General features: G+C 53.3%; 3 protein-coding genes and 1 long non-coding RNA gene across 11 annotated transcripts; 1 reads left to right on the top strand and 3 right to left on the bottom strand.

The window, feature by feature from the left end:
* Positions 1-205: 205 nt before the first annotated feature.
* On the bottom strand, positions 206-11,672 carry FXYD5 (FXYD domain containing ion transport regulator 5). 5 transcript variants are annotated; one of them, XM_061139014.1, is made up of 8 exons: positions 11,512-11,672; positions 10,708-10,768; positions 8,793-8,867; positions 8,087-8,185; positions 4,838-4,951; positions 3,715-3,744; positions 3,563-3,637; positions 206-500 (listed from the first exon to the last, which is right to left on the bottom strand). In XM_061139014.1, the coding sequence occupies exons 2-8, from the start codon at positions 10,766-10,768 to the stop codon at positions 451-453; spliced, it is 504 nt and encodes a 167-aa protein (XP_060994997.1). In that variant the 5' UTR covers positions 11,512-11,672; the 3' UTR covers positions 206-450. The 5 variants fall into 5 exon arrangements, with proteins under 5 accessions (XP_060994997.1, XP_060995000.1, XP_060994999.1 ...); XM_061139017.1 differs by having other exon boundaries at positions 8,117-8,185; XM_061139016.1 differs by having other exon boundaries at positions 11,453-11,613.
* On the top strand, positions 11,121-12,998 carry LOC133054227 (uncharacterized). The gene is made up of 2 exons (XR_009692387.1): positions 11,121-11,251; positions 12,675-12,998. It is a non-coding gene; the product is annotated as an uncharacterized LOC133054227 (long non-coding RNA).
* Positions 12,065-21,176, bottom strand: FXYD7 (FXYD domain containing ion transport regulator 7). Its single transcript, XM_061139019.1, has 6 exons — positions 20,997-21,176; positions 16,399-16,428; positions 14,365-14,439; positions 14,181-14,223; positions 13,978-14,018; positions 12,065-12,453 (listed from the first exon to the last, which is right to left on the bottom strand). Exons 1-6 carry the CDS (start codon positions 21,019-21,021, stop codon positions 12,431-12,433), a joined length of 237 nt encoding a protein of 78 aa, XP_060995002.1. The 5' UTR covers positions 21,022-21,176; the 3' UTR covers positions 12,065-12,430.
* Positions 21,177-21,316: 140 nt separating this feature from the next.
* On the bottom strand, positions 21,317-25,756 carry FXYD1 (FXYD domain containing ion transport regulator 1). Of its 4 annotated transcripts, XM_061135287.1 has the most exons (8): positions 25,628-25,756; positions 24,389-24,453; positions 23,899-23,931; positions 23,255-23,329; positions 22,772-22,808; positions 21,809-21,858; positions 21,562-21,613; positions 21,317-21,449 (listed from the first exon to the last, which is right to left on the bottom strand). In XM_061135287.1, exons 2-7 carry the CDS (start codon positions 24,447-24,449, stop codon positions 21,591-21,593), a joined length of 279 nt encoding a protein of 92 aa, XP_060991270.1. In that variant the 5' UTR covers positions 24,450-24,453; positions 25,628-25,756; the 3' UTR covers positions 21,317-21,449; positions 21,562-21,590. The 4 variants fall into 4 exon arrangements, with proteins under 4 accessions (XP_060991270.1, XP_060991252.1, XP_060991262.1 ...); XM_061135269.1 differs by having other exon boundaries at positions 21,317-21,613; XM_061135279.1 differs by lacking the exon at positions 25,628-25,756 and adding an exon at positions 24,753-24,927 and having other exon boundaries at positions 21,317-21,613.
* Between the last annotated feature and the right edge of the window lie 904 nt (positions 25,757-26,660).

The following is a 26,660-nucleotide window of genomic DNA, read 5'->3' as shown; positions in this document are numbered from 1 at the left end:
GCGGAATCCAGCGTTGACCCTCTCATTGGTCAAATTCTTCTGAGGCCCACCTCTCATCCCTCCCACCTCACCCCTGCTGGCTTGGTTCTCCGTATCCCCCACCTAGGCTCTGGAGTCTGTGACCCCCCCATCTTACTCCTGGGGGCCCTGCCCCAGCCCCCTGCCACTGTTTCACGCCCCGGTCAAGAATGATCAGAGACCAAGGGACAGAGAACGCAGGGCTTTACTTCCTGTCTGAACACAGGGGATAAATGGGGGGCGGGGGGCAGGCAGTCCTTGGCAGGCAGGGCTGGGAAAGCAGGGGCTCAGGCCATCAGTCCTGGCTCTGGCTCCATCCACCTCTTCTCTCTCAGGCTGGGCTCTGTTGTAGGTCCTGCAAGGTCACAGCGAGCCAGTGGGGGCTCAGTCTCGGGGTGCCCATCAGGTCGTCAGCCCCTGCTTCCTACGGACTCATCTGTCACGATTCCAGCACAATCGGGGCAACTGTCTGCACTTGCCACCTGTGGGAGAAAGAAACAGTTCCGTCGTGAGTCAGACAATCCTGATTATTACGTGTGATCTGGATGCTGGAGGATGAGGCCCATCTACCCTGCCCCTCGGAAGGCTCCAAGGCAACTCTGAGCAAGTGACAAGAAGCTGATGGGGAAGCGCTGGCGCAAGGGTCCGCAGGGGTCATTCACATGTTCAGTAAATATTTACTGTGCACCTACTCTGGGCTGGGCAGTGACCTAGGCACTGGGAACATGGCCAGGAGCACAAATGGAGGAAAATCCCTGCTCTGGGAGTACTGACTTGCCAGTGGGGGAGATGGACAATGAGAAAAGACCTAAGTCAAGTGTATGGATGGTGATGAGTCAGTGATGAGTGCTATGAGGAAAAATAAAACAAGGAAGGAGGCAGGGAGGCCCAGGAGTTGGGGGCATCCTCATGGCGATGACTAGATGTGCCTCACTGGGGAGATGGTGTTTGAGCAAAGACCTGAAGGGGATGAGAGGGAAGCCACGTGGACATCTGGAGGAAGGGTGTTCCAGGCATAGGGAACAGTCAGTTCTAAGGCCCTGAGTGAGGGAGGAGTAGACAGGAGGGATTAAAGGAGAGCCGGAAGGCCAGGGGGTTGGGCCAAAGGAAATGAGGGGGATCTTAGAAAACAAAGAACGGGGACTTCCCTGGAGGTGCAGTGATTAAGACTCTGTGCTCCCAATGCAGGGGGCTCAGGTTCAATCCCCGGTCAGGGAACTAAATCCTATGTGCCTCAACTAAGAACCTGCATGCTGCAGCCAACTAAAACCCAAAATGTGTGTGTTAGTCGCTCAGTCATGTCCGACTCTTTACAACCCCATGGACTGTAGCCCATTAGTGTCCTCTGTCCATGGAATTCTCCAGGCAAGAATACTGGAGTGGGTTGCCATTCCCTTCTCCAGGGGATCCTCCTGACCCAGGGATCTGCATTGCAGGCAGATTCTTTACCATCTGAGACACCAAAGCAGCCAACTAAATAATTTTTTTTTTAAAGAAATAAAACAAAGGGAACTTCAGAAAACAGCCCCTCTCCATCTCCCAGCTGCCACCCTTACCTACCCCACCCCCCACCCTGGTCCCTCTGGACTCATCTCCTACTCCTCTTCTCTCACACCTTCCCAGCCACTCCGCCTCTTCCCTTGGTTATTTTAACAAGCTCAGCTCATTCCTGCCTCCAGGGCTTTCCACTTGCTGCTCCCTCTGCCTGGTTTTTAAAATCATCTTTCTCATCATCAGAATCCATTCTGCTTTGACCTCTTAAAAGGAAGAGCTTCTTCTCATCTTTCTCAATCTCATCTTTATTTTCCTCTTGGCAAGTCTCTCTTTCTGTATTCACACTGCTCATGAAAGCAGTGACCTATTTATTGTGATCTCCCACCAGCTGTGAGTTCCCTAATGGTGGGGACCAGGGTCCCCAGCATCACAGCACAGGAGGGCACAGAGAGTGTGTGTGTGTGCTCAGTCGTGTCTGACTCTTTGCCACCCCATGAACTATAACCAAGCTCCTCGGTCCATGGGATTTTTCCAGGCAAAAATACTGGAGTGGGTTGCCATTTCCTACTCAGGGGGATCTTCCCGACCCAGGGATTGAACCTGCGTCTCCTGTGTCTCCTACATTGGCAGGCAAATTCTTTACAACTAGTGCCACCTGGGAAGCCTGAGCACAGAGTAGGTGCTCACAAATGTCACTGGAACAATTTATAGCCCTAGAGGTAACATTCAGGCTCTGCCTTCACACAGACATAGGTCCAGCCCTTCCCTGATTTGTATGTGCTGTGTGACCTTGGGCAAACTTTGCAATTCTCTGACCCTCCCTTTTCCCACAGGGGAGAGAACAGTGCCTGGCACAAAGTCAGGATCTATAACCACGAGTTGAAAAATTGAGGCAACAGTGCTTGACCCCCTTATTCAACACCGATCAGGCACGTGTCAGTGATCTCTTTTTAATTCTATCCATGTTCTGCCTCCCACCTTAAGGCAAAAAAATATGGCTGTGCCCCTTTTCCTGATGAGGCAGCTGGACAAGAGAGGTCATAAAACTTGGCATGGGTTATACAGTTTAACTGAGAGCTTGCAAACTGGTGGCCCTTGTATTATATTTAATCTGTAGCATTATTAAAAAATTAGTTTCTCTGCTTGAGAGCCTCCCTTTGTCCCCCTTTTCTGCCTGACACTGGGCCCTGGGAGGCTGAGCACAGTCTGGTGGGAGAGACAAGGGCACAAAGGAGAGAGAGGTTGAGGTGTCTGATCTTCTCAACCCCTGCCCTTCTCCTTCCGGGGAGCTTACCAGGAAGCAGTGGTTGGAAACCTCTCTCTGGAGCCACAGCTCCTGTTTGGGGCCCCCTCCTCCAGCTCCATCTCTCACCAGGCCCTGGTGCAGCTGCTCCTTCCCCTCACCGCCTCAGGCTGCAGCATCACAGCTCCCAGGTGTTGCTACTCCTGGGGAGTTGCACCACTGCATTCCCCTGCCATGTGAACAAGCCCAGGCTAGTCTGCTAGGGAAGACCACCAGGTGAAGACCTGAGGTTCCCATTCAAACAGATCCCTGCTGACCCGCAAATGCCCTCAGAGGCATGAATAAACCCAGCGGCAACCAGAAGAACCACCCAGCTGAGCCCAGACTATGTTTCCAAAGTGCAGAAATGACAGCTCAGTAAATGGGTATCATCTTAAACCACTGAATTCCGGGGTGCTTTACATGGATGTGCATTCTCAGTCACTCAGTCATGTCTGACTCTTTGCAACCCCACAGACTGTAGCCCGCCAGGCTCTTCTGTCCATTGGATTTCCCAGGCAAGAATACTGGAGTGGGTTGCCACTTCCTTCTCCAGGGGCTCTTTCCGATCCAGGGATTGAACCTGCGGCTCCTGCATTGGTAGGTGGATTCTTTACCACCGAACCACCTGTGAAGCCTGGTTTACATGGATATGTCTCCTTTAAAATGACCTTGTAAGGGGCCTTCAAGTCCCGTCCGGTCAGAGTGTAAGCCAAGGTCTCCTCCCTCCCAGTCCTGAGGCCTCTCCCACCCAGCCCCCATTCTCACTGGTGAGGATGACGATGCCTGTGATGAACAACACTGCTGCCACCATCAGCCCCCGTTTCCGGAGAGTGTTCTCGTCTGCAGAGAGAAATGGAGGGGTGTGATGAGAGGGGCCTTCAGCCTCCTTCCCCCACAGCCTCCAAAGAGTAACTTACCATAGAAGAAGGGGTCATCCTCCTTTGAACCTGGAGGGGACAGAAGGGAGCAAACGTTTATGGAGCGAATCAGTGTGTGAGAGAGTCAGAGAGGAGACACCTGGATCTCAGCCTTGGTGCACTTAGGGCAAAACCTGAAGTCCTCACAAGGAGCACAATCGGGTTCCCATTACCTCTAAACTCTTCTCCTCGCTTACCCCCTTACTCACTGTGCTTTACTCCCACCCCCATTCCCCATGGGTGAACTGTGTGAAACCCTGCTCACCCCAGGGCCTTTGCACGGGCTGCTCCTACTGCCAGAAGCTCCCTTCCCCGGGCATCCACGTGGTTCCCCTTAGCTTCTCAGTGAGGTCTCCGTGGCCTTTTACAGAAAATACTCTCTGACCACTCTCTCACCCTAACTCTGTTGCATCTTTCTTTTTTTTCCCCCTTCATTTTTCTTGACAGCAACTTAATACATGGTTATTATTAACTTATTATTTATAGTTATTAGGATCCTTATTTATTGTCTCTTTCCCATGAGAACATCTGCTCCATGAAGGGAGAGATTTTCATCTGTCTCACTCACTTCTGTACTCCTGGCACCTAGAGGAGGGCCTGGCCCACAATAAGTGCTCAGTGAATATTGTGTGAATGAATGAATGAATGAACTCTCTATGTGATCCATGGCTGTATCATTTCCATCTGTTCACTGCGGCTGGCTGCACAGGAAGTGGAAGATAAGGCCAGGAGGGGAAAAATCAAGGTGCCCCTATACACAGAGCTCTCTGCTGACCCCAAACTGATCTCCAATGCACAGGTAAATCCAGCTGAGACCAGAGAAGCACCCAGCCGAGCCCAGACTAGACTTCCAAATTGCAGACCTGAGCGCTAAATAAATGATTGTCATTTTAAGCCACTGGGTTTTGGAGTCATCTCTATGCAACACTCACGCATTCATTCATCTATTCAGACATTTACTGTGTGCCCACCCTTTACTCACTCACAAGAATACCAGCCCTGAAGTCAGGTATTCACCCAACACCTGGTTACTGAGCGTTCTGTGCTGGGCAGTATTGAGGTGCTGAGAACACACAGTGAATAAGAAATAGCCTGTGTCCAGTCTGAGAAGGGAGTTACTGACCAGGCTGTCTGAGGATGGAGTCCCTCCTCTCGTCTCTGCTTGGGGATTGTGTCTTGGAGGGCGTGGAGCCGTGAGTAGGATTGGCAGGGGATTTCGTCTTGGAGGGCGTAGAGCCTTGAGTGGGATCAGCAGAGAGAGCGGCCAGAGAATGGTGGAGGGCAGGAGTGAACCAGGGAGAGAAACAAGAGACACCATTGATCATCTTTGTCTGGGAGTAGCCCCTCTCCCAGACCTACATTCAGTGAGCTGGCACAGGTTTCCCCCGCAACCCACAGAGGCAGCCAGGAATGGCAGGTGCTCACCCTGATTAAGACCAACAGCCCAGGCTAGCTTGCTAACCCCTGAGGAACCCCTGGTCCCTCTCTGAGGACCTTCTGGATGGCCCCATGATCAGGAATAAAGGGTAACGTCTGTCAGACCCAGACAAGGGCCTCCAGGATCTTGACCCAGTCACAGAACTTGGGAGATACTGGTTAGAAAACATGTTGAATATCACCTCTGCTCCCAGACCAAATACATCAGAGGGTTCCTCTTTGTAAAAACATGAATATCCCCAAGGAAAGTCCTGCCCCTCTGGCACTGAGAGCATCTCCAGTTAAGGTGGTCACCCCTGACGGATCCCCAGATGTGAAGCCAGCAAGCAGAGAAACTGCCTTGTGACTGGCTCCCCAGGCCAGCCTCAGCGTCTTGCTTCCTAAACATTCCTAAAACCAACAGCCAAAGGTTACGAGATGTTCAGGAAAGCTTTTTCCAAGAAAATGGAGCAGCAAAGTCATGGGCAAAGATGGAAGGATCACAGGAAATGTAAAAGAACAGCCTCAGCAGTATGTAGGGCTCATCGTCCCGTCCCCCAGTGTGAGGGAGCCTGGGCTTAAATTTTGGTTCTGCCATTTTGCACTGTGTGGCCTATGGCTTGCCAAATAACCTCTCTGGGCTTCAGTTTCCTTCCCTGTAAAATGGGGTACCAACAGCTCTTACCATGTAGGGTAGTGATCAGCACTAAATGAGTGATCATGTAAAAGCTTAGCACAGTGCATGGAGCAAACCCTCAGCACATTGTTGTATTGTCTACTTGGCTCCAGCTCCCCCCTTCTTCTGTGAACAGTCCCCCTTTCTCTGGGGAGAATTGTTGCTGCTTCCCCAGACCATCTTGGTCTTCTATGGTAACCCAGCCACAAGGGGGAGCACGTGACCCAGTCTCATCCTTCCCTGTAGCGCTCAGTGGCTTCAGTCGTGTCCAACTCTGTGCTACCCTGTGGACTATATAAGCTGCCAGGCTCCCCTGTCCCTGGGATTCTCCAGGCAAGAATACTGGAGTGGGTTGCCATGCCCTTCTCCAGGGGATCTTCCGATCCAGGGATCAAACTTGCATCTCTTATGTCTCCTGCATTGGCAGATGGGTTCTTTACCCCTGAGCCACCTGGGAAGCCCCATCCTTCGCTGGGACCTTTCAAATTCCAAGCTAAAATTTTCAGCAGATGCTGGGTGAAACTCAGAAGTTCTGAGCCTGCAGGTGATGGAGCCACTTCCTTGCCAGGTGAAAGACAAGCTCCGGCACAAGAGGACAAAGACGCAGGAGGGAGAGAGGCTCTGTGGGGGCTGGGCAAGCTTGAGGTTCAGCAGTGCCTTTTACCTCTTGGCTCCTTGATCCCCTCGGCCCAGCTGAATTTTCATCATGTATAACCAGGGATATAGAAGAACACATAGAGTAACCCAGGTCAGCAAGGACTCAGAGTAAGAGAATCCAGAAATACGAAGATGTTTTCTCAATTGGAAAGTGTGGAAACAGCTGCTATAACCCCACCCCCATGGTTGTAGAAAATAAAAAAAAACTCCCTTCCCCCAAGACACCGTATTTCCATCTGTTGTAAAATTGTTTTAATAGACAGACTCTGTCAGCAAGAGATGCTTTACTGTCATCACTGGGAAGTTGTAACAACGATAATAACGAAAACTATCTACAGGGGGAGGACTTTCCACGTAGTGCCCTTGTGCAGTGCCCAACCTGAGCAACCATGCATGCATTCCAGCCTGTGAGTGGCCTAAGCTATAGGACTTTCCAGTGGCGGCTGCTTCTCAAATACGGACCATCACACAGGCATCAGAAACCACCTATTACCTTTATTTCCGCTCATCTCCCTTCCCCAAATGTTACCTCTGGTAACACCGACTCACTCGTCCTGTGATGAGTCATCTTTCCCCTTACTCTTGGTCTAAGTGGTTCAGACAGAGTTGACCGGGGCACAAGACTCAGCCCTGACCAATCGGAGCTGTTCATTTCCCAGGTTCCCATTGGTCAGTCTTGGGCACGTGACCCCACCTGGGCCAATGAGAGTCAGCTCCAGGCCTTCCAGCTAGAGAGGCACTCTAGTTGCTGAGTTTGTAATTGCAGCTTAGAACTAGTGGACCACCTTTGGCACTAAGGGGGGAAAGACCTCTTCAGAAAGAAGACAGCAGAGCTGAGAGGAAGAAAGTCGTGATGACAGTGCTTGAGCTCTTTGACCCAGCTGTGCCTGACATTAGTGCCTCTGTACTTAACAAAGCATATATTGCTAATAATTTTTTTTTCTCAGTTGGGTTTTCTGAATTTTGTAACTAAAAAGCTCCTGCTCTAACATTAAGAAGATCTACAGCAAGGATAAACCCACGGGCACATTTCCCGCACCAGCTCTATGAAGGGACCTGAATAAAGAGGGTCTCGGAGGGACTTCCCTGGTTGTTCAGTGGTTAAGAATCCACCTTCCAATGTAGAGAACACAGGTTTGATCCCTGGTCCAGGAAGATCCCACATGCCTCAGAATAACTAAGCCTGAGGGCCACAATTATGGGGCCCAAGGACTCTAGCGCCCATGTTCCATAACAAAAAAGAGAAGCCCAAGTACTGCAACAAAGACCCAGTGCAACCAAAATAAAATTAAGTAATTAATTTAATCAAGTTACTTAAGAAAAAAAAAAGAGGGTCTCTGAGTCTATCAAACTGCAAATTCTGCAAACCAGATAGTCCCTCTTGAGATGCCTGCTGCAAATAAGCTTTATTATGGCTCCGAGAAGTCCCAGCAGATAGAAACGTGTTTAACTCAAGAGTTTCCCAAATATCTTTAACTGCAAACCAAAAAAAAAAAAAAAGAAATTGGAAAAATGTATTAATTCCCCAAATGGATGCTCTGAGAAACATACTCAGGGAAATGCTGCCCTAGATAGAGAATTAAACACAACTCAAGTATGTTGCTGTTCTAGTCCCAGGTCTACCTTGCGTCGTGCTCTTGTCTGTCCCCTGACCTGTTGTTAGAAGCACCTCCGTTTCTGTCGTTTGCTGGGTCTGAGTCTCTGTCTGCTTCGGTGTTGCTTCTACTCAGGGCAGAAGAGAAAAGCGGGGAGGGTGAGAAAGGAGTGAATCAGGGATCTGCAGAAAACAGCAAGGGTCCGTCTCCCTGAACCAGGCTGGCTAAGATCAAAGCTGTCCATGGATAAATGCTGCTGTGGCGGTGAGAAAGGGGGACTGTCTCCTGTGCTGCTGGTGGCAGGGCAAGTCTGCGTTCCTGCGCCCCACAGGGTCATGGGTAAACTTCAGAGCCAGGTTCCTGGGCCCTCATCCCAGGCGTGTCACTGACTTTTGGTGACCCCTTGGGCCAGTGACTCTGAGCCTCCTGTAAAATGAGGAAAGTGCTCATTTCTTTCTCAGAGGGTTTGTGTGAGGACTGAGTGAGTGAATGCAGGTAGGTATTTAGAACCATGACTGTCCCTTCATGTGTGCTGTAAGCCCTCGAGGAGGAGGGGACAGATTTTTCATTGTGGTGCTGTGAGCAGCAGGATGAACTGAGCCTAGATGGAGTCATGCCTGAAGGTGTATCCCTGGACTTTTCAGTTACACAAATCCAAAAACTCCCATTTGGTTCAAGCTTGAGATTTTTGTTGCTGTGATAGAATGTTGACAGACCCATTCCTTGTTCCTCACCTAGGGCTGGAGTAAGGACATCAATGATTTCAGTTGCTGGATCTGCTGGAGTTATGGCCTCCTTTAATATCTGTCCTGGAAAATCAAGAATGAGAAGTCGGGGGGAGCCTTTGGTCCCCCTTCTCTCACCAACACTCCCACCCTCCCCTTCCTTCTGCAACCTTGGTGGTCTGCTGGTGGAAGTGTTTTAAGAAATGCTAACACCGCACACCCTACCTCCAGCTGCCTCTCCCTGTCCATCCTTGTGGGATGAGAGAGGCAGTTAAGGCAAGTATGCCCAGGCGCTAGAGTCAGCCAGGGGCCTGATCTCAAATTCTGTTCCCAATAACTTCCTTGCTGTGTGTCCTGGAGCAAGTGAAACCCCTCCCTCTGAGCCCCTGGTTGCCTCCTCTGCAAAGTGGAGATGATTCTTGAATCTACTTCTCAGGACTGTAGAGAGGGTGAAATGAGATGGAGGTGGGAAGAGTCTTGCCTACTGCTTAACATGCAGTCCGTGCTGGATATCAGATATCATATCTATCAATCGCCACTGCCCCCAGGCTGGCCCCGCCTCCACCCTCTCCCTCCAGGACCTCACACAGCCTCCTCCCTGGTCTCCCTGCTCCCCACACACAGCCAGAGGGAGCCTGTGAACCTGAGTCAGATCAGGCTGCGGGCTGAGTGCCTCCTCTGGCTCCACCTTGCTCTGAGTAAGAGCCAAAGCCCTCACCTGGCCCATAAGTGTCCCCACCCCCGCCCCCCCCCACCAACCCGATCTCCTGTCACCTCTCTGACCTCTCCTCTTTCCACCCCACCCCTTGTTCATCCCAACCCAGGCCCGGCCTGCCTGCTGTCACTCACACTCTCCAGATAGAACTCATACTCCTCACATACCTGCTTGGCTCATCCCCTCCTCTCCTTGTATCTGCCCGAATGTCACTTTCTGGTGGATGTCACTTTTTGGTGAGGTCTTCCCTGATCACTCTATTTAAGCAAGCCTCATTTCTCGCCTCTATTTTTTTTTTCCATAGCATTTTTCACCTTCTAGCATATAATATTGGGTTGGCCCAAAAGTTCGTTTGGTTTTTTCCATACTATGTTATGGGCCAACCCAATATAAGTTACTGATTGCATTTGGTGTCTGTCTTTCCAATTAGAATGTAAGCTCCTGTTTTATGCCTTGCTGTTTCCCCAGTGCCTAGAATAAGATCTGCTCAGTGAACGCTTGTTGAACGACTGAATGAATACACGAAAACCATTTTATCCCAGAGAAATGGGGCAACTTCAGTGCAGAGTTTGCTCTGGGTTCCGGGGTTAGAGCCCAGCCCCTCCACACACTAGCCTCTGGCACAGGGCACTTTCCTTCACTGAGCCTCAGTTTCCTCATCTGTAAAATGGGCATAATAGCATCATCAATTACAGCAGAAGCTGAAACAAGCACCTGCCATGTAGAAAGCACCTGCAAAGATCCCGCATAGATACTGTTTTCAGAAAACACTTCGCAGGCAAGGGTGAGACGTCTTCAACTCCTGGACTGGCCTCAGCTCACCCCCTTTCCCTAATCACATATCACCCGAGGATCCAGGAAGCTCCTGTGCTGTGAGTCGAGGGTTCCTGGTTGCCAAGTAGAAAATCTACACCCATCTCCCCGCCAAATCAAACTCTGTGAGTTCTTCTTGGAAGTCAAATGGAGGATGCTCAGCAGGACAGGCCCTGGCCAGACTCACTGGAAGCAGCCACCCAGGTCTGAGGTATCTAAACAGGGTGTAACCTTGGCCCCCTTACTGGGACCCCCACTTCCTGGTGCCAGCTCAGTAGAAGACTGAGGACACAGGAGAGAGAACCCAGATTCACCAGGCAGCCACCCAGCAACACATGCACTCGAAGTGAGGCTGGGGGCTCTGCAGCAGGGTGGAAAGAAATGGTTGGGCCTTACCTCTGGTGGGGAGAATCAGGCCAACGGTGATGAAGAGACACAGGCGACCAGAGGGCGACATCTATAGAGCAAGTCAGAGCTGGGGTCAGCCACGATGTCAGTGACACAGGCCCAGGGCAACCCCTGGGACCCTGCAGCCCCCTTCCTTACCCTGAGCAGGCCCCTCTGGCTTCAGAGACCCCCGCTAGGGCTGATGGTTGGCTGTAGGGAAGGGGGCCAAGGGGAGGGTCTCAGAAGCGAAGGTTCCCAGCCGTCAATCCCTCTTTCCCTCTGCGGGTCCCCAAAAATAACAAAAAGCATCAGTCTACACCAGGCTCCAAGAGGCAGCCACTGCCCGGGGCAGTCCCCTCTGCCCCAGGAAGCGGAGAAGCACTCACGTGGCCGGCTGGGACTGACCCTGCCGGGCAAGGAGAAGGCGCTGGGGTGCAGGAGAGGAGATAGGAGGGCCTCGGCCCTCCCTCTGGGGCTGTCCTCAGAGCGAGGAGCCAGCAAGGAGGGGGAAAGAGGAAGAGTGAGTAATGTGCTTCTGATCTCAGAGGAAAAAGTGAGTTGCTGTGAGGGCCTCCCAGCAGGGACAATAGATCGGGATGCTGGGCAGATCTGGGCGGGTGAGAGGGAGGGAGGCGAACTGGGGAGACTGAGGCAGGAGGAGCCGAGTGGTGCCCACGCGGCGGTGAAGAGAGCCGGACGGAGAGTGAGCATGAATGGGGGGCGGAGAGGCGCCGAGAGGATGGTCTCTACCCACCTGAGCCCGGCGCCTGGGCAGAGGGGAGCGGATAGAGGAGGGTCGGAGGAGACACTCACGTCAGAGCCGGGGGTCCCGAGCCTGCAGCCTCGTGAGGAGAGGACAGCGGCGGCGGCTGCGTCCAGGCGGAGGGTGTGGCCAGGGGAGCGCGCTGGCGGGCGGGGACCGAGACGGGCTCAGTCATTTCCTCTTGGGTTTCCTGGCTTCAGAGCCCGGGGTGGGAGCAGGAGGGGGAGACGTTGAGGGCGATGCTGGGGCCTGGGGTGAGAGGCAGGGCGGAGGCCTCCACCCACCCCGCCTAGGGGAGGCTGGGGGTGGGAACCGCGGGGCGGGCAGGTCTAGGTGGGGTTTGGGGAGGCGAGGGCAGCGGGGGGGAGGGGTCTACTCTGGGGTCTCAGGGATGGGCAGCTGGATTGGGGGGGTGGTGGCGTGGAGGGAAGGGAGGGGAAGTTTGAGGAGTTCCGAGAGAGGAGAAGGCCACTAGGGGGCTGGCAGAGGGGAAGGAGAGGAAGTGGGCAAGTCTGGGGATGGGGTGATAGCTCCCCAGGTTCGATTTTGCCCCCTCCCCCGTTTCCTCCCCACAGATGAGGACACACAGACAGAAGAGGGGGAGAAACCAAACGCAGATTTATTAAGCTCAAGACATAGACACCGAGGGTGCAGGGGACCGGATCTCCTAAGAGGAGACAGGGTGGTCCCAGGGAGCAGCACCCCAGGACGATGAGGGGCTGAGCATGGACTCCAGGACCCCAGGAGATGGAGGCCTGAGTCTCCGGATCTGGGATGCAGACGGGCTCTTTGGGGGGTCGTCATTGCCAAGGCCTAGGGAGGTGCAGTGGCTCCAGCCTTGGAGTGGGTGGGGCGGCTCATTCAGGGGAGTGCTGCCAGCAGGCCAGGCTGGGGTCCCCACCGCCTCCACCCGATCCTCAGGCTCCCGTTCTCAGGCAGGGACTGCAGTGGAGGTGACCACGACTGGTTCTACACGCCGCCACCTCCGGGGGCTGGGGGGCCAGGGGGGTGGGAGAGAGAGAGAGAGAGAGACAGAGCCGGGGAGCTTCAGTCGGTGACAAGAGGGGTGGCAGTGGGCCCTTCATCCCCAGCATTGAGGTCAGGCCTCCAGATTGTCACCCCTGAGCTAGCCCTCGGATGTTGTCTTGCCTCCCTGCACCCCAATGTCTAGTCCATATAGAGACATTTTAGTGGCTTTTGTCTTATCCCACAGGACACCTGTGATGAAGCTGGGGACCCCTGGCCCACCCTGGGCTCTTCTGGGGTGTCCCCCTGCCAGAAGAAGAGTCTCCATCCCTCTGCCAAGCCCCCAACCTCTTCCTACACCCCAACACCCCATCTCTGGAACTTGTGCATACAACAGGAATTCTCCTGTCTCCCACCCACTTGGGACCATCATTCAACTGTCGTGGGTCAAAATCTCATATATACTCTTAGACTGTGGTCAGGTGCCTGGGCCAACCCCTCCATCATTCACAAAATGATCCCTTAAAGTTCTTAAATCTCATGAAATAAACATGAAACGAAACACATGAAATTCAACATCAAATCCTCCAAATGTTGATTACCCCAAGGCCCATTTTTTTTTTTTTTTTAGTTCTAAAAACAAGAGCCAAAGAGATTCCCATCTCTGGTTTTTTAAAAGTCCCTGGAAAGGACACAGTTCCACCAAAAACAGGTCGAGATATTTTTACATAATTAAAATGAACACCCCCAAGGAGTCACAATCTTTCATTTACATGCTTATCCCTGCTCCTACATCCTACATCTCTCTCCACCTTCCCTTATAGCCTTTATGCACCTGCACTCACTTTCCCCCTCCTCCACCCACCACCCCCTCCACTCTCCACCTCCCCATCCTCCACCCCCCTTCCACCCTGCACCCTCCACCCCCCACCCTCATCCTCCACCACCCTCCACCCTACTCCCTCCCATATTCTCTCTTTTCTTTTCCAATATCAATTTTTAAAATCTGCATTCTATATGTCTCTTCTTTTGTTTTTTTGATACAATTATTCTTAAGCCCTTCCTTCCTTCCTTCCTGCCTGCCTGCCTGCCTTCTTCCCTCCCTCCATCCCTTTTTTCCCTTGCTTCCTTCCTTCTTCCCTTCCTTTTTCTCAGTCATTTCATCCTTGATCGTCCTAACTGAACAGGAAAGTCAAGAAATCATTCTATCTTCCTACCTTCTCTAGTGCTCAACTTTGCCTTCATTCTGATTGCCAACGTTCTTTTCCCACGTGGGACCCCTCTCTTCACAGGCTGTGGCTGTCTCCTCTGGGGAATGAGTTCATCCTTGCTTTTATAAGATTAGATACTTGTTTCTGGGCAGCTTCAAGGACTCTATAGGAGTCCATGTCACATCCCACTAACTTTACGCTTTAACAGGTTTGACGTGTGGAATCTCGGCCGCATTGTTGGCGGCCCCATTCTTAGGGACATCCAGCACAACAATCCCCTTGGACTCCCCTCCCCACTCCCACTCACCCTCCCAGAACCACACTCTCTCACATCCTCACCTGAGGAGGGAAGCTCCGACTTACAGGATTTGCATGTTGGGCTGTGGAAGCAAAGATGAGAGAGAAAGGCATCAAGAGACTCGACTGAGCAGGCTTTCTGGGAAACACCTGACTGGCTCTGGGGTCCCTTTGGTTATGGCAGCACCCCTGGGGGCTCCCAGGCTGTTCCCACCCCTCCCCTTCTCTCCCTTCTGCTGCCAGACCTCTCAGACCTGGAGTCCGCCTTCCTGCACTTCACCTTCTTGCCTGTTAGGAGAGACAGAGAACAGAACAAGGAGACAGGACATAAGGGTCTGGACAAAAGCCAGTAGGGGAATTGTAGGTGCCTGGGGACCCCGAGCAGCCCTCTTGGAGGGGCTTTGGAGCCCAGGAAAGGGTCACACTTACTGAGGATAATGAGGATGCCCAGCAGGAACAATATGGTAGCCAGAGTCATGCCCACCGTCTGCACAGTGTCATAGTCTGGGGAAGACATTGGAGGTCATCAGAGTCGGGGCGGCTCCTCAGCTCCGCCCTCCCCAACCCCAGAGCCTTGGCCTCAGTTCAAGGCTGCACGTTCCTCCTGTGGGTTCATATGCGGATCAAAGACATGGCCTTCGGACACCAAGTGCTCCCCTTAGACCTCTCCCCACTACCCTTCTCTGGATTCTTTGGCCATAGATATAGCTAGGACCTTCTTCTACTGCAGTGGTCCCCAGCATTTTGGGCACCAGGGATTGAGTTTGTGGAAGACTATTTCTCCACAGACAGGGGTTAAGGGATGCTTTCGGGATTATTCTCATAAGGGGAGGGCAACTTAGATCCCCCGCGTGCACAGTTCACAATAGGCTTCCTGAATCTATTAGAATCTAAGGAGGTGGAGCTCAGGCAGTAATGCCAGCGATGGGGAGCAGCTGTAAACAGAGATGAAGCTTCACTCGCTTGCTCACTCACCACTCACCTCCTGCTGTGTGACCCGGTTCCTAACAGGTCACTGACTGGTACCAGTCCTTGGCCCAAGCATTGCGGACCCTTGTTCTACTGCATATATTTACTTTTTTCAGCAAACAGCCTTTTCTGTGGTCTCTCCATCCCTCATCCCCCGACTCAGTGCCTCAGCCACAGGGATCTTGTTAACACTAGAGTCCAATCAGGGTCCTCCTGAGCTCAGGGCACACCACTCCACCCCCTCTAACTTCCACCTCATGGCAAAGAAAAGCCCAAGTCCCCCCCACAGCCCATGAGGCCCTGTACCATCTTGTCCTGATCCCTTCTCAGACCTCATTCCACTTCATTCTCCTCCTCAATTCCCTGTCCAAGCACACGTGTCTCCCTGCAGTTCCTGGAGCCTATCAGGCATGGTCCTACCTCAGGGCCTTTGCACTTGCTGGGCCCTCTTCCTGAAAGCTCCTCTCTCAAATACCCCTCCCTTACCAACTCCTGGACTTTATTCAAATGTTAGTGACCCCTTCTCTGGCTGTCCTATTTAGAATTTCCCATCCTCTCCTCAACATTTCTTAACTTCAGTCTTTCTTTTATTTTCCTTCATAAGAATTATTCTTATCTAATGTACCATAGTACATATCTATAGAAATACTCACTCTGGACCAGCAGTGGTCCAGGCCTCTGCCCTCAGGGAGTTGTCTTTCATATTGTGATAAACAAAATAAAACCAAAAAACTCAGTCATGGGACCATGCCTAGATCTATGTGTGGCTTCTCTTGTTGGGGACTCAAGAAGGCCTCTCCTGACATACGGTTCCTGACAGTCATTATTTGATCTGAGGCTTGAAGAAGAAAAGGGAGCCTTAGCTAGCTGTGTGGAGAGCTAGAGGAAGTGTATTCCAGCAGAGGGAACAGTAAGTGCAAAGGCCCTGAGGCAGGAGACAGCTTAGAACATGGAGAAGAGCATCAGTGAACAAAGGGAGAGAGCAGGAGGGTATATAGAGAGGGAACTGGGGTCAGGTATGCTAGACCTGGAGTCACTTTTTGAGCTTCAGTGCTATGGAAAGATTTAACGATATCCGAGTAAATCTTTCCCAGAGTCTTTATGGGTGAAAACGTAGTGTTCTTTATTTATAGAAGGGCCCAGAGAGACAGAGTTGCTTGCTTAAGACCACACCGCTAGTGAGTGGATCAGCCAGGATTCAAATTCAGCCAGCCTGGTGTCAGAGTGGTTGGCTTCTCTGATGACCCCAGCAAACTAGCCCAGAGTGCTGGTGAAGCCTGAGGAGGGTCCCTAGAGGGTACCCCCTCCCCAAGTCTGATTCAACCCTCCATAGGCCAAGCTGATGTCAATTATATCCACATGGTCATATGGCCAGTGACCCAGCACATAACATGTAAGCCAGAGCTGAAGCCACTTCAGCAGTGACCTGTGGGGATCTACATCCACCCCTCCATCCAGCCCCTGGGTACCCTCGTCACAGAATCTGCCACTCACCATAGTAAAATGGGTCAGGATCCTGAGGAACTGTGGGAAGAAGGCAGAGAGAGAGAGAGAGGGGAAAACATTTCAACACTGAGCTTTTTAATTATTTGAGGATCCTAATGGGGCCACTGACCCAGTGGTTTCTGTGTAGAAATCAGATCATTGAGACCCTTTGCTCTGGACAATGTAGCCTCATGGCAGGACACAAAACTTAAAGACTGGAGCATAAGCTGGATTCCAGCCCCAACTCACTCCATTTGTCTATACCTTCCCTTATACAATGCCCAACCTACCTAACTGTACATGGCAGTCCTGATCTTAGACCCCTGTGGAAGTCTAAGGCAAGCATGGACTCATTTCTTGAGAAACAAATATACACTCTCTTTTGCATATGATACTGGGAGTATGAATCCCACTGGAGAACCGCTCAGCGTATCAGCTTCCCCTGAACACTCCCTACAACTTCTCAGTCTTCTGAGAGCTCCAAAAAGTGGGCACTGTGACCGCTGCTCTCTTCCACTTGTTCCTGCCACCAAATCCAGCAGAGAGGAACTGTCCAAAAATTTATATTGTATTATTCCTATATTACTTATTTCTTGGACACCATCAAATTAAAGATTCAAAGTTGATTTTGTGGTAACTTTCCCAGTATGTGCATGTATGCATGTATATGTATGTAACTGTACCACATAAAAACATACTGATCCACTGGAAGACTCACCCTAATTTCTAAATGTTAACTTGTGGATAATGTCAATGGCGGCTTCCTTGGTGGCTCAGATGGTAAGGAGTCCACCTGCAATGCGGGAGACCTGGGTTCGATCCCTGGGTCAGGAAGATCCACTGGAGAAGGGAATGGCAATCCACTCCAGTATTCTTGTCTGGAGAATTCCATGGACAGAAGAGCCTGACAGACTGCAGTCCATGGGGTCGCGCGCAAAGAGTTGGACAAGACTGAGCAACTCACACTTTCACTTTCACTAATATGTGTATGTATGTGTGTGTCTTTGTGTGTGTGTATTTACTTTTCCCTATCTCCCACCTCCCTGTCTCAAATAGTATTCTCCTCCAGGAGAACTCAGAACATCTTTCCCATTCATGAAACCCATCCTGCTGCTTCCCTAATACACTGACAGCTTTTAGTACACCTTGCCTTGTTTAGAGTGAGATTCTGCCCCACTAGGAGAGGAGGGTGTACTGGGAATGCAAGGGTGACGCCAGATGTTGTCATTAGTGTCCTTCCCCCAACCAGGCTCAGGAAGGATGGCTACCTTGAGGTTGGGAAGGAGAACATGTGACTAATTCTGGCCAATAAACTGTGAATTTGGTCTGCAGCATTAACTGCCCATGCAAGAGCTCTCTTTTGCCTTTGGCTTGGTGACATGAATGCTCAAGAGTGTGGCTGCCCCAGTTTTCTTTGGGAAGTAGAGACCCCTAGTCAACCCATGGTTGGACGCATGGTCTAAGTGAGAGATCTACTTTGGTTGTCAGAAGTCACTGAGATTTTGGTACTCCGTTTGCTGTTGTTTAGTAGCTCAGTCAGGTCTGACACTTTTATGACTCCATGCCCGCCAGGCTCCTCTGTCCATGGGATTTCTTCAGGCAAGAATACTGGAGTGGGTTGCCATTTCCCTCTCCAGGGGATCTTCCCGACCCAGGGATCAAACCTGTGTCTCCTGCATCTGCAGGCAGATTCTTTACTGCTGAACCACCGGGGAAACCCTTGGTACTGCATACTGTAGCTTAAACTGACTGATGCAAGACCCTGAATAGCACTGATTCACCGTAAGTTCACCCTCTTCAGTTCCCTGTCCAGTTTTCAATGAGACAGTCTTAAAAAGGAGCTGATATATCTCTACACCTTCCAACCCTTGTTAATCTCTCAAGAGAAAACAGGCCTTGGGCTCAGGGTCTTCAGCAGGTAATAATATCTAAGTAGACTGTTATGACATTATTTGATTTTCTCCTTTATTTATTTATCTAAGTAGCATTTGATAGCACTGATTCCATGCCAGGCTCTCTTCTAAGCACTTTACAGATATTACCACACTTAATCTTCACAGCAGTTCTCTGATATAGGCACTATCTTCATTCTCTTTCCACTAAAGAGGAACACTGAGGCCCAGAAAAGTGAAATCAGTTGTTTAAGATAATTTTAATACTTGCTTTCAATGTAAGACAAAAAAAAGTCCTGATTTTCCATTTGTGGAGGTGATATAAAATAAAGCTAACAACGTTTTTTAAAAGTTAATCCTTTGAAGGAAAAAATGTTAAATGTCAGTGTGGGGAACATTTGGACAGAGCAAAAATCATGAAGGTGGTACTCATAAGCATCAAGATGGGAAAATATTATTTTAGAGTCATCTCTGCTCTGTCTTAGCTCCCCTACCAGATGGAGAGCAAATTTATTTGACTCATCTCTGCTGTTAATCCTGGCATTTATAAAGTTGTTCAAAAAACTTTTCTAGAATGAATGGATGAATGAATGAATGAACCCCTGTTAGGCAGCATCAGAGATGGAATGCTGAATTATCCTGCTTTTGTCTCCTTTTTTTCCACACGTCCTGCTTCCCCAAACTTTCTGAGAAGCCCTGCCCCAGAAGGTGAGCGCCTGCCCTAGAATCCTCTCTGGTTCCTCTCTGGTTCCACCCTCCTGGGGTGCTCCTTGCTCCATGCAGAAGTTCTTCTCTAGTTCCTGCTGTCCCAGCAATCTGGGTCCTCAAGGCGAGGCTGAGCTAAGGGTGGAGCCAGTAGGCAGGAGAAGGAATGTGCACCACTCCTGGCCAGTTGCCAGGGAGAATCAGGAAGGAGGTGGTTACTATGGCAACTGGAGCATCTTGAGAGGTGAGGAGAGGTGATGGATCCGGGTACCCCAGGCTGGATGGGGTCCTGTGTGGGACTTGAGGGTTGGGTTTCTAACTCTGGGGCCAACCCTGATTCCCTCTGCTCCCTTTGTACCTCCTATTGTCGCCCCCTGGACAACTGGCTTGTGGCCAAGCTGAGGGTCCTTCTTAAGGATAGGGACCAGCCCCAGTTGTGCCTTTCCATCTCCTTTCTATTTGCCCCCAACACACCCTCCTGCTCTCTGACAGGGGGAGTGTGGAGGCTAGGGGTGCAAGGGAGCTGTCTGCCTCCCTAACGATCTGTTAATTAATTTCATTAAGCGGTTTACGACAGGCAACATGCATTTTCTCCACCCCGGGTTTCCCCAGACCTGCGGTCCCCTCTCCTGCTGTGACTGGGGAAAGGGTGTTTGGGGGGGAGGGGAGGCAGGGCATCTTCCTCCCACTTCTGCCTGTCTGCTGCCATCGATCCTGCTAACCACCATCTCTGCAAAAAGAAGCGCTGGGCTCCCGCCAGGGCTGCTGGCTCAACCCTGCCCCCTCTCCCTAGGGTGGCTTCCAGCCTCTGCAGCCGCCCCCCCCCACGGCCCCCCCTCCCCGCCCTGCTTCAAATTCTGCAGATATGGTTCAGTGCAGCAGCCCCCGCCTGCCGGGAAAGGGGGCAGGGAAGGAGAGATCAGAGTGGAATTGGGGTTCCCTTCGGTGCCAGAGGCTCCTCAGCAATGATGGCCTCTTGCCTGACCCTGCTCTCAGGGCTGGAAACCCCCTCCTTGCCCACCTCTCCCCCACCATGAAAGCATTCTGCCCCCTTGTTCCTCTGCAGAAGTAAGCTCAAGAAAGGGGGACTGTTGGGGGGAGCGAGTATTTCAGGGGGTGCCTAATCGGGCTAATGTTGTGAAATGACCATCTCTGTGTGGCTGGAGGGAGGTGGGAAGGCATCTGTGTGCACACCCAAATGCACCTTTTGGACAACACCCTTGAATGAGGGCTGGGAAGGAGGGTCCTGCCACCCATCCCTGCCCATGGGGGCTCACTGCAGTGGTGCAGGCCCCACCCTGTGCCACCCCCCCTTCTTTTTCCCATTTCCGTCTCATGCTGTGGGTCCTTCTTTCTCTCTCCCCCTCGTTGTCTTTACGCCTCCCTCTGTCTCTCGGTCCCTATCTCTTTCAGGCTCTGTCTCAGTCAATCTCTTCTTATATTTCTTACTGTCTCCCTCTCTCTTGCTCTCTCCATCTCTCCATCTCTCACTTCCTACAGCTCCTGTCTTTCCCTCTTTCTCCTCGCTTCTCTCTGAACCTGCCTGTCAGAGATTTCAGGAAACACCCACCACAGGTGCCAGCACTAGAGAGGGGGGGTGGGAAGAGGGACATGGACCCCGTCCCCTTACGTTCCACAGGGACCATGAAATCTGGGCGAACCTCTGTGGCTGCAAACCCAGCGGCTCCCACCCTCGAAGCCCATTTCTCCGAGTCCACTACCACCGCTGTGCTGGACCAGCTGCACGGTTGCTATAGCTACCGGTCCGCGCATCGTTTCTCCCGGGACTGCCGCTCTCCAACCACGGGTCCCGCACAGGAACCGAGATCACCGGGAGAGGGTGCCCGATGGGGTACCGGGGGGTGCAATGCAGGGGCCTCCGCCCATGTGAGGAGGGGACATCCCCTTCCCCATTCCCCTCCCCTTTCAGTACTGGGCTCTCCCCCAGATCCTCTGTCAAGCTCTAAGATCCCGGAGCCCCGCTGCGCCCTCTCCCCAGGCGACGCTCACCCTTTGTGGGGACCTGGGTCGCCATGCCGGGCCGGAGCAAGGGGCGGCTGGATGTAGAGGCGGTGAAGGAGCGCTGGCTGCAGCAGCTGGAAGCCGGACCGACTGTTGTCAGGGGTAGATGGTGGGGAGCCCTGGTGTTCGGGGGGCCGTAGCCAATGGGGACCCGGAGAACCCGCCCCCGTCCAGGCCACCCCCGCCCCCGCCCCCGCCCACTGCCGACGTCCCCGCCCCTTCCCCAAGGGTGGGGGCGCCCTCTGCCGGGGCCAAGGGGGCGCCCAGGCTTTCCACCGCGAAGGGACTGACAGATTCGCACAGCACTGTCAAGAGAGAAAAGCACGTTTTATTGGAAATCTGAGCGGCAGAGTCTGTGGGGGCAGGGCTAGGGAAGAGGGCAGTCCGGGTGGCGGTGGGAGTGCAGAAGGTGGGTGGGAAGCGTCAAGTGCCAGGGGAATCCTGTGGGGGTGAAAAGGGTGAGGGGCAGGAGAGCCCTCCAGACCCGCTACCCCAGCCCTTTGCCCCCTCCTCCTCTCTCCTCCCTCCCCCAGCCTAGTTAGAGCTGCGGGACCTGGCTGGTGTCCATCGCGCCAGGTGTCTCTACCGCCGGCGGGTGGACAGACCTGAGAGGGAAGACAGAGAATCCGGAAGTCAAGAGGGGCACCCCAGCTCCTCTGAAAGGTGGGGGCACGGCAGGGCAGTTCAAGCCCCGACCCCCCCCCCCTCCGCGCCCCGCGCCCCGCGCCCAGGGAGGGCCAGCAAACGGCTTCTTGGAACCAACTCGCATTCCCAAACACCCGAAGTCTCCCCAAACTCACGGCGGATTGAACTGCGGAAAGTTCCCTCCTCTTCATCAGGTTCCCCAGTCCTGGGAAAGGAGATGCATCAGGAATTGGGGGTGGAAAAGGAGAGAGACAGCTACACTCGGAAGACCTCAACGCCGGCCCCATTTCACAGACCAATCCACTGAGACCCACAGATGAGCAAGGAGCTGGTTGGAGCCGCCAGAAAATCCAGTGCACCCCAGGAGCAGTTTAAGTGTTTGGCAGGAGGCGCTCCAAGCCGATAACAGCGAGTACCTCCCAGAGTGCTGAGGAAGGAACTAGAATTTGGAAGAGGAGGTATATAGCCAAAGCGACTTGAGGGCAGATTGCCTGGAGACAGCCTAGGTTAGAAACCCAGAGCCCTCATCTTCCAGTTGAATGATCTGGGGCGTGTGAACACCTTCCCATGTCTCGGTTTCCTCACCTGTAAAATGAGGTTAATAACAGCACCTACTTTATAGAGATGGTGTGAGGGGTAAATAACACATAATGAAACAGCATCTTGCACGTGGGACACAATAAAATACTACCTTTATTTATAATAACATCTACAAATCTTAATAGGAAGAAGATATTCATACGTTGCTTGGGCTTTAAAATTTTACTTAACGATGAATCAAAGAGCTAGGAACAGGACTCTGAGCTAAACTGGGCCGCCAAGTGAGGTGATCTCATTTCGCCGCGACTCTTTCACAGCACTTATCACGCTTTGTGGTTTTATATTTGTGGGTCTGTTGGAACCCATGGCCACCGCCCCCACTTGGCTGGAAGCTCAGGCATACAGAGAGGGCAGTTAACTCGTGGCTTGGTGCCAAGGCCTGGCTTGGGGCTGGGCACGTAGTAGGTGCTTAATACATATTTGCCGAAGGGTCTGGCTGTGGATTGAGTGGACTTCTGGTCTCACCCCCAACTCTCCTTTAGAGCGGGAGGAGATGAGGGTCCAGAGAGGCTTCTTACCTCTGTTGCTGGTTGAATTTGCACCGGCATCTTCTGCCTGTGGGTGGGGCCGTGGAGAGGAGTGCGCTGAGATTCCGCTCTAAGCCTCACAGCGAGCCACAGATCTCGCTCGCCCGGGCTGGAGTGGCTGAGGATAAGGGTGGGGCAGGGACAGGGGTAGGGGCGGGGCCAAGAACTGGGCGGGGCCGGGGCGGGGATAGAAATGGGGGCGGGGCCGGGCGGGGGTAGAGGCGGGGCGGGCCTGAGGGCAGGCAGGATAAGAATGGGGCGGGGCCGGAGGCGGGAATGGGGGAAGGGCAGAAACAGGGACGTGGCTGAGGGCAGGGGCAGAACAGGTGCAAGGCCGAGGGAGGAAAGTGGGGTGGGTAGAAACAAAGGCGGGGCCAGTGACACAGATAGGGGCGGGGTTGAAGGCGGAGCGGGAGGTTGGGCGGGGCTGGGGCAGACACCGGAAGCGACTGAAGGCAGGGTAGGGGGACTCACTCAAGACGATAAGTATGCCCAGGATGAAGAGAATCCCGGCGATTATAAGGCCTCCGATCCGCAGGGATTGGTAGTCTGTGGGCAGCAGGGAGGCGGGTGAATGCAGGGAGGAGGGTGAATGCAGGGAGGGGAGGAGGAAGGATAGGAAAGGGGCAGAATGGGGAGGAAGGGGCAAAGAGGAAGGATGGGGAAGAGGAGAGAAAGGACATCAGTGAGAGGAGGAGGGAGCGATGTGGGAGAAGGGGGACCAGGGAGAAAAGGGAGGAGGTGGGCAGGGCAAGGAGGAGGGAGGAAGCAATCGAGTAAGGAAGGATGATGGAGCGGGTGAGGGGGGCAGGGGGAGGAGAAAGGCAAGTGGTAACAGAGAATGGGCCGTGGGATACTAAGAGGTAAAAGGAGAAAGAATCAGAGAGACAGAGAGGGACCAAACAGAGACCCACAGAGAGACAGAGACAAAGGGAGATCGAGACAGAAAGAGTCAGAGAGCCAAATCAAGAGAGAAAGACTAAGAATGACAAAGATATAAACACCGAGACTCTAGAGAATGATGGAGACAGAAGCAGAGAGAGGTGGGGAGAGGGGAGGAATGAGGAGAGGGCAGGCTAACCAAGCCCAGCACCCAGAGAAAGATGCCCCTCCCTCACCATAAGTGAATGGGTCATGTTCCTGTGGTGCTTCTGGAAAGAGAAGAAGAAATCAGGGTTGGATGCTTCCTAGGACCCTGGACAGAGAGCGGCATCATGAGACCCTGTGGGGATTTTACATTCTCGGGGCTGGAGTCTGGGGACTGTTGGACTCAGTAGGCTGTCCACCCTCTCTGGATCTTGGCTGCCCCTCTGCACTATCCAGGGTGGGGCAGGAGGCACCTGACTGCCTCAGCTCTCCATCTCATTCCAGGTTGTCTATGATTCCATCATTCACGGGAAGCCAGTCTCCATCCCACCCTCCTCCTTTGCCCGACCTGGGGCATCCTCTCCCCTCCCCCAGATACCAGCCTGTGACTGGACCCCACGTGAGACCCCAGTGAGACTCAGTTCAGACTGGAGGCTCCAGCTTGGTTCTCTGGCAGCATTTTCCCCTACCCTTGCCACCCCTGGGGCTGAGGTGGTAGTGGGCTGCTTCCCCCAGACTCACCTGCGTTGACCATGGCAAGGAGACCCACACAAAGAACCAAGATGTAGCTGAGAGGTGCCATTGTCCTGGGGAATACCAAAGGTCAGGAAATGCGTGCCCTCATTCTCCCACTACTGGGGCCTGAACCCAAGCGGTTAAGTCAGAGACAGTCCAGGGACTTAATTCCAAAAGCATCTATCATCCGGCTTGGTCACCCTGAGAAACAGAGGCACCCCCTGCTTCACCAGGACACAGCGTCACCAAAACAACCCACACAATGGGGGTCACCCAGCAGCAAGGACAGGGGTGAGGCACATACAGTCCACAAGGATCTCCCGCAGGCCGGGGCCTCCCCCACTGCAGGCCCCAGGTTCCCCGCACCTACCCTGGCAGGGGAGAGCAGATGCCTCACCCCACCCAGGTGGAGAGACAGACACTGCCAGGGACGAGACAGCCAGGAAACACCCAAGGGCCACCTGCCCGCACACCACGGCCTCGCTGTGTCCGTAATAGCCCGGTTCTCCTGCCCTCGGCCGCTGGCCCGCTCTCTGCCTGACCCTGGGTATAAATATCTCCCACTTCACCCTGGAGGAATTTGCCTCACACAGGCCACCATGGCAACAGCCTTCCTCCCCCCACTCGGGGGTCATGCACAACCCTGCCCGGGTGAGTCCGGGCTGCCACACTGCCATCAGCTGCCCCCGTGGGAAAGGCCACCCCTTCTCCTCTTCTGGAAGCAATGAGAACAGGGAAAACATCCCCTGGCCTGCCTCTGGGTGACATCTTTCACCAGCGGACAGCACCAGGCGAGTGACATGAGGCCCAGGCCGGTGGGGCTGAGATAGAAGACAGATGCCAGGGGCGGGGACGATGCACGCATGCGCACATGCACACAGACGCACAGTGGGGCTGCAATGGGGACGACGCCCGCTCCCCAAACTTCTGGTTGGAGCAAGGCGTGGGGTGGAGACACAGGCACATATTTGTCCCCATCTGGGCCTTCGGTGCCCTCAATCAGTGACGCAACCCGACCTACACCCATGAGTGTGCGAAACCCACACCCAGCCAGTGTGCACGCGCCACAGCAGGGGCAGGGCGGCGCTGCACCCACACTTCCACCCCTGAGAGAACCCCAACGTCCCAACCACACTCCCTTCCTCTTGGGTCTGGCCTGCCTGGGAAGCGGCTCCTGCTCCCAAAATAGGCGGCCCAGCCAGGCCAGGGGTGAGGCCCTGGAGGGGAGGGGCGGGGGACGCTCACCCCAGTCAGACTGTCCCCTGCCGAAAGAAGGCCCCCAAACGTCCGGCTGTGCCCCGGGGCCGAGCACTTTGGACCCCCTGGCTCAGAGCTGGCCGCGCTGCCCTCAGCGGTCTCCCCTCCCAGCCCCACCCCACCCCTACCCTCCCCAACCCGAGGCTGTAACTGGAGCCGGGCTGGAGGGGGGCCAGGGGGCGGCCCCCAGCCCAGACCGCCCTGGCCCGCTAGGTTAACTCTCTCAGCTCAGAGGGAGGAACAGTAGGCAGTCAGCGGTGGGGAAAGCTGGGGAGAGGAGGTGCTGGCAGGCAGGCTGGATTACAGGCAGGCACACACACACACACACACACACCAGCCTCACAAACAGCTCAGAGAGCTTCTGAACTAGGATGAGACGATGGGTGTCACTGATTTTCTGTGCTGCTCCCTAGGAACTGGGCCCAGCCTGGGCTTAAGGTCACCTGGCCTAAGAGCTTAGGAGTCCACTGACCCTTGACCCCAGTGCCCTGCAGGGCCCTCATCAGCACCACAGGGCTGTCTGGGGGGCATTTCAGCGTGTGAGTAACTTGTCTGCTGCTGACTGTGAGGTCTCGCAAGGATACACACACACACACACACACACACACACACACACACACACAAGGAAACCCAAAGACCCAGATAAACAGGCACAAAACAAGACAAATACATGTACATAAATACAAACTCAGAATTACACACCCAGGGAGAAGCCCAAACACACACACACACCAGCACTTCTTACACCAGTCACAAAATATCAGGACAGACACATCTGGATACACACACAACACATACATATTCACTAAGGTGGTGCCCATACAGAGACACAATCAAAGACCCAGCTGGCCACACAGCTTTAAGCACACTTACAAATGGTCACAAAGATACACACTGTCTGTACAGAAATACACCAATGCGCACACACTACACTTGAATACATTTAAAGGCGTGCTACAGCTTCTGAGCTAGGGTGAGAGGGTGGGTGTCAATGATTCTCTGCGCTGCTCCCTAGGAACTG

Source organism: Dama dama, chromosome 4 (assembly GCF_033118175.1).
Source record: "Dama dama isolate Ldn47 chromosome 4, ASM3311817v1, whole genome shotgun sequence".
Lineage (NCBI taxonomy): Eukaryota > Metazoa > Chordata > Mammalia > Artiodactyla > Cervidae > Dama > Dama dama.
This window is presented reverse-complemented; position numbering and strand designations above follow the sequence as displayed.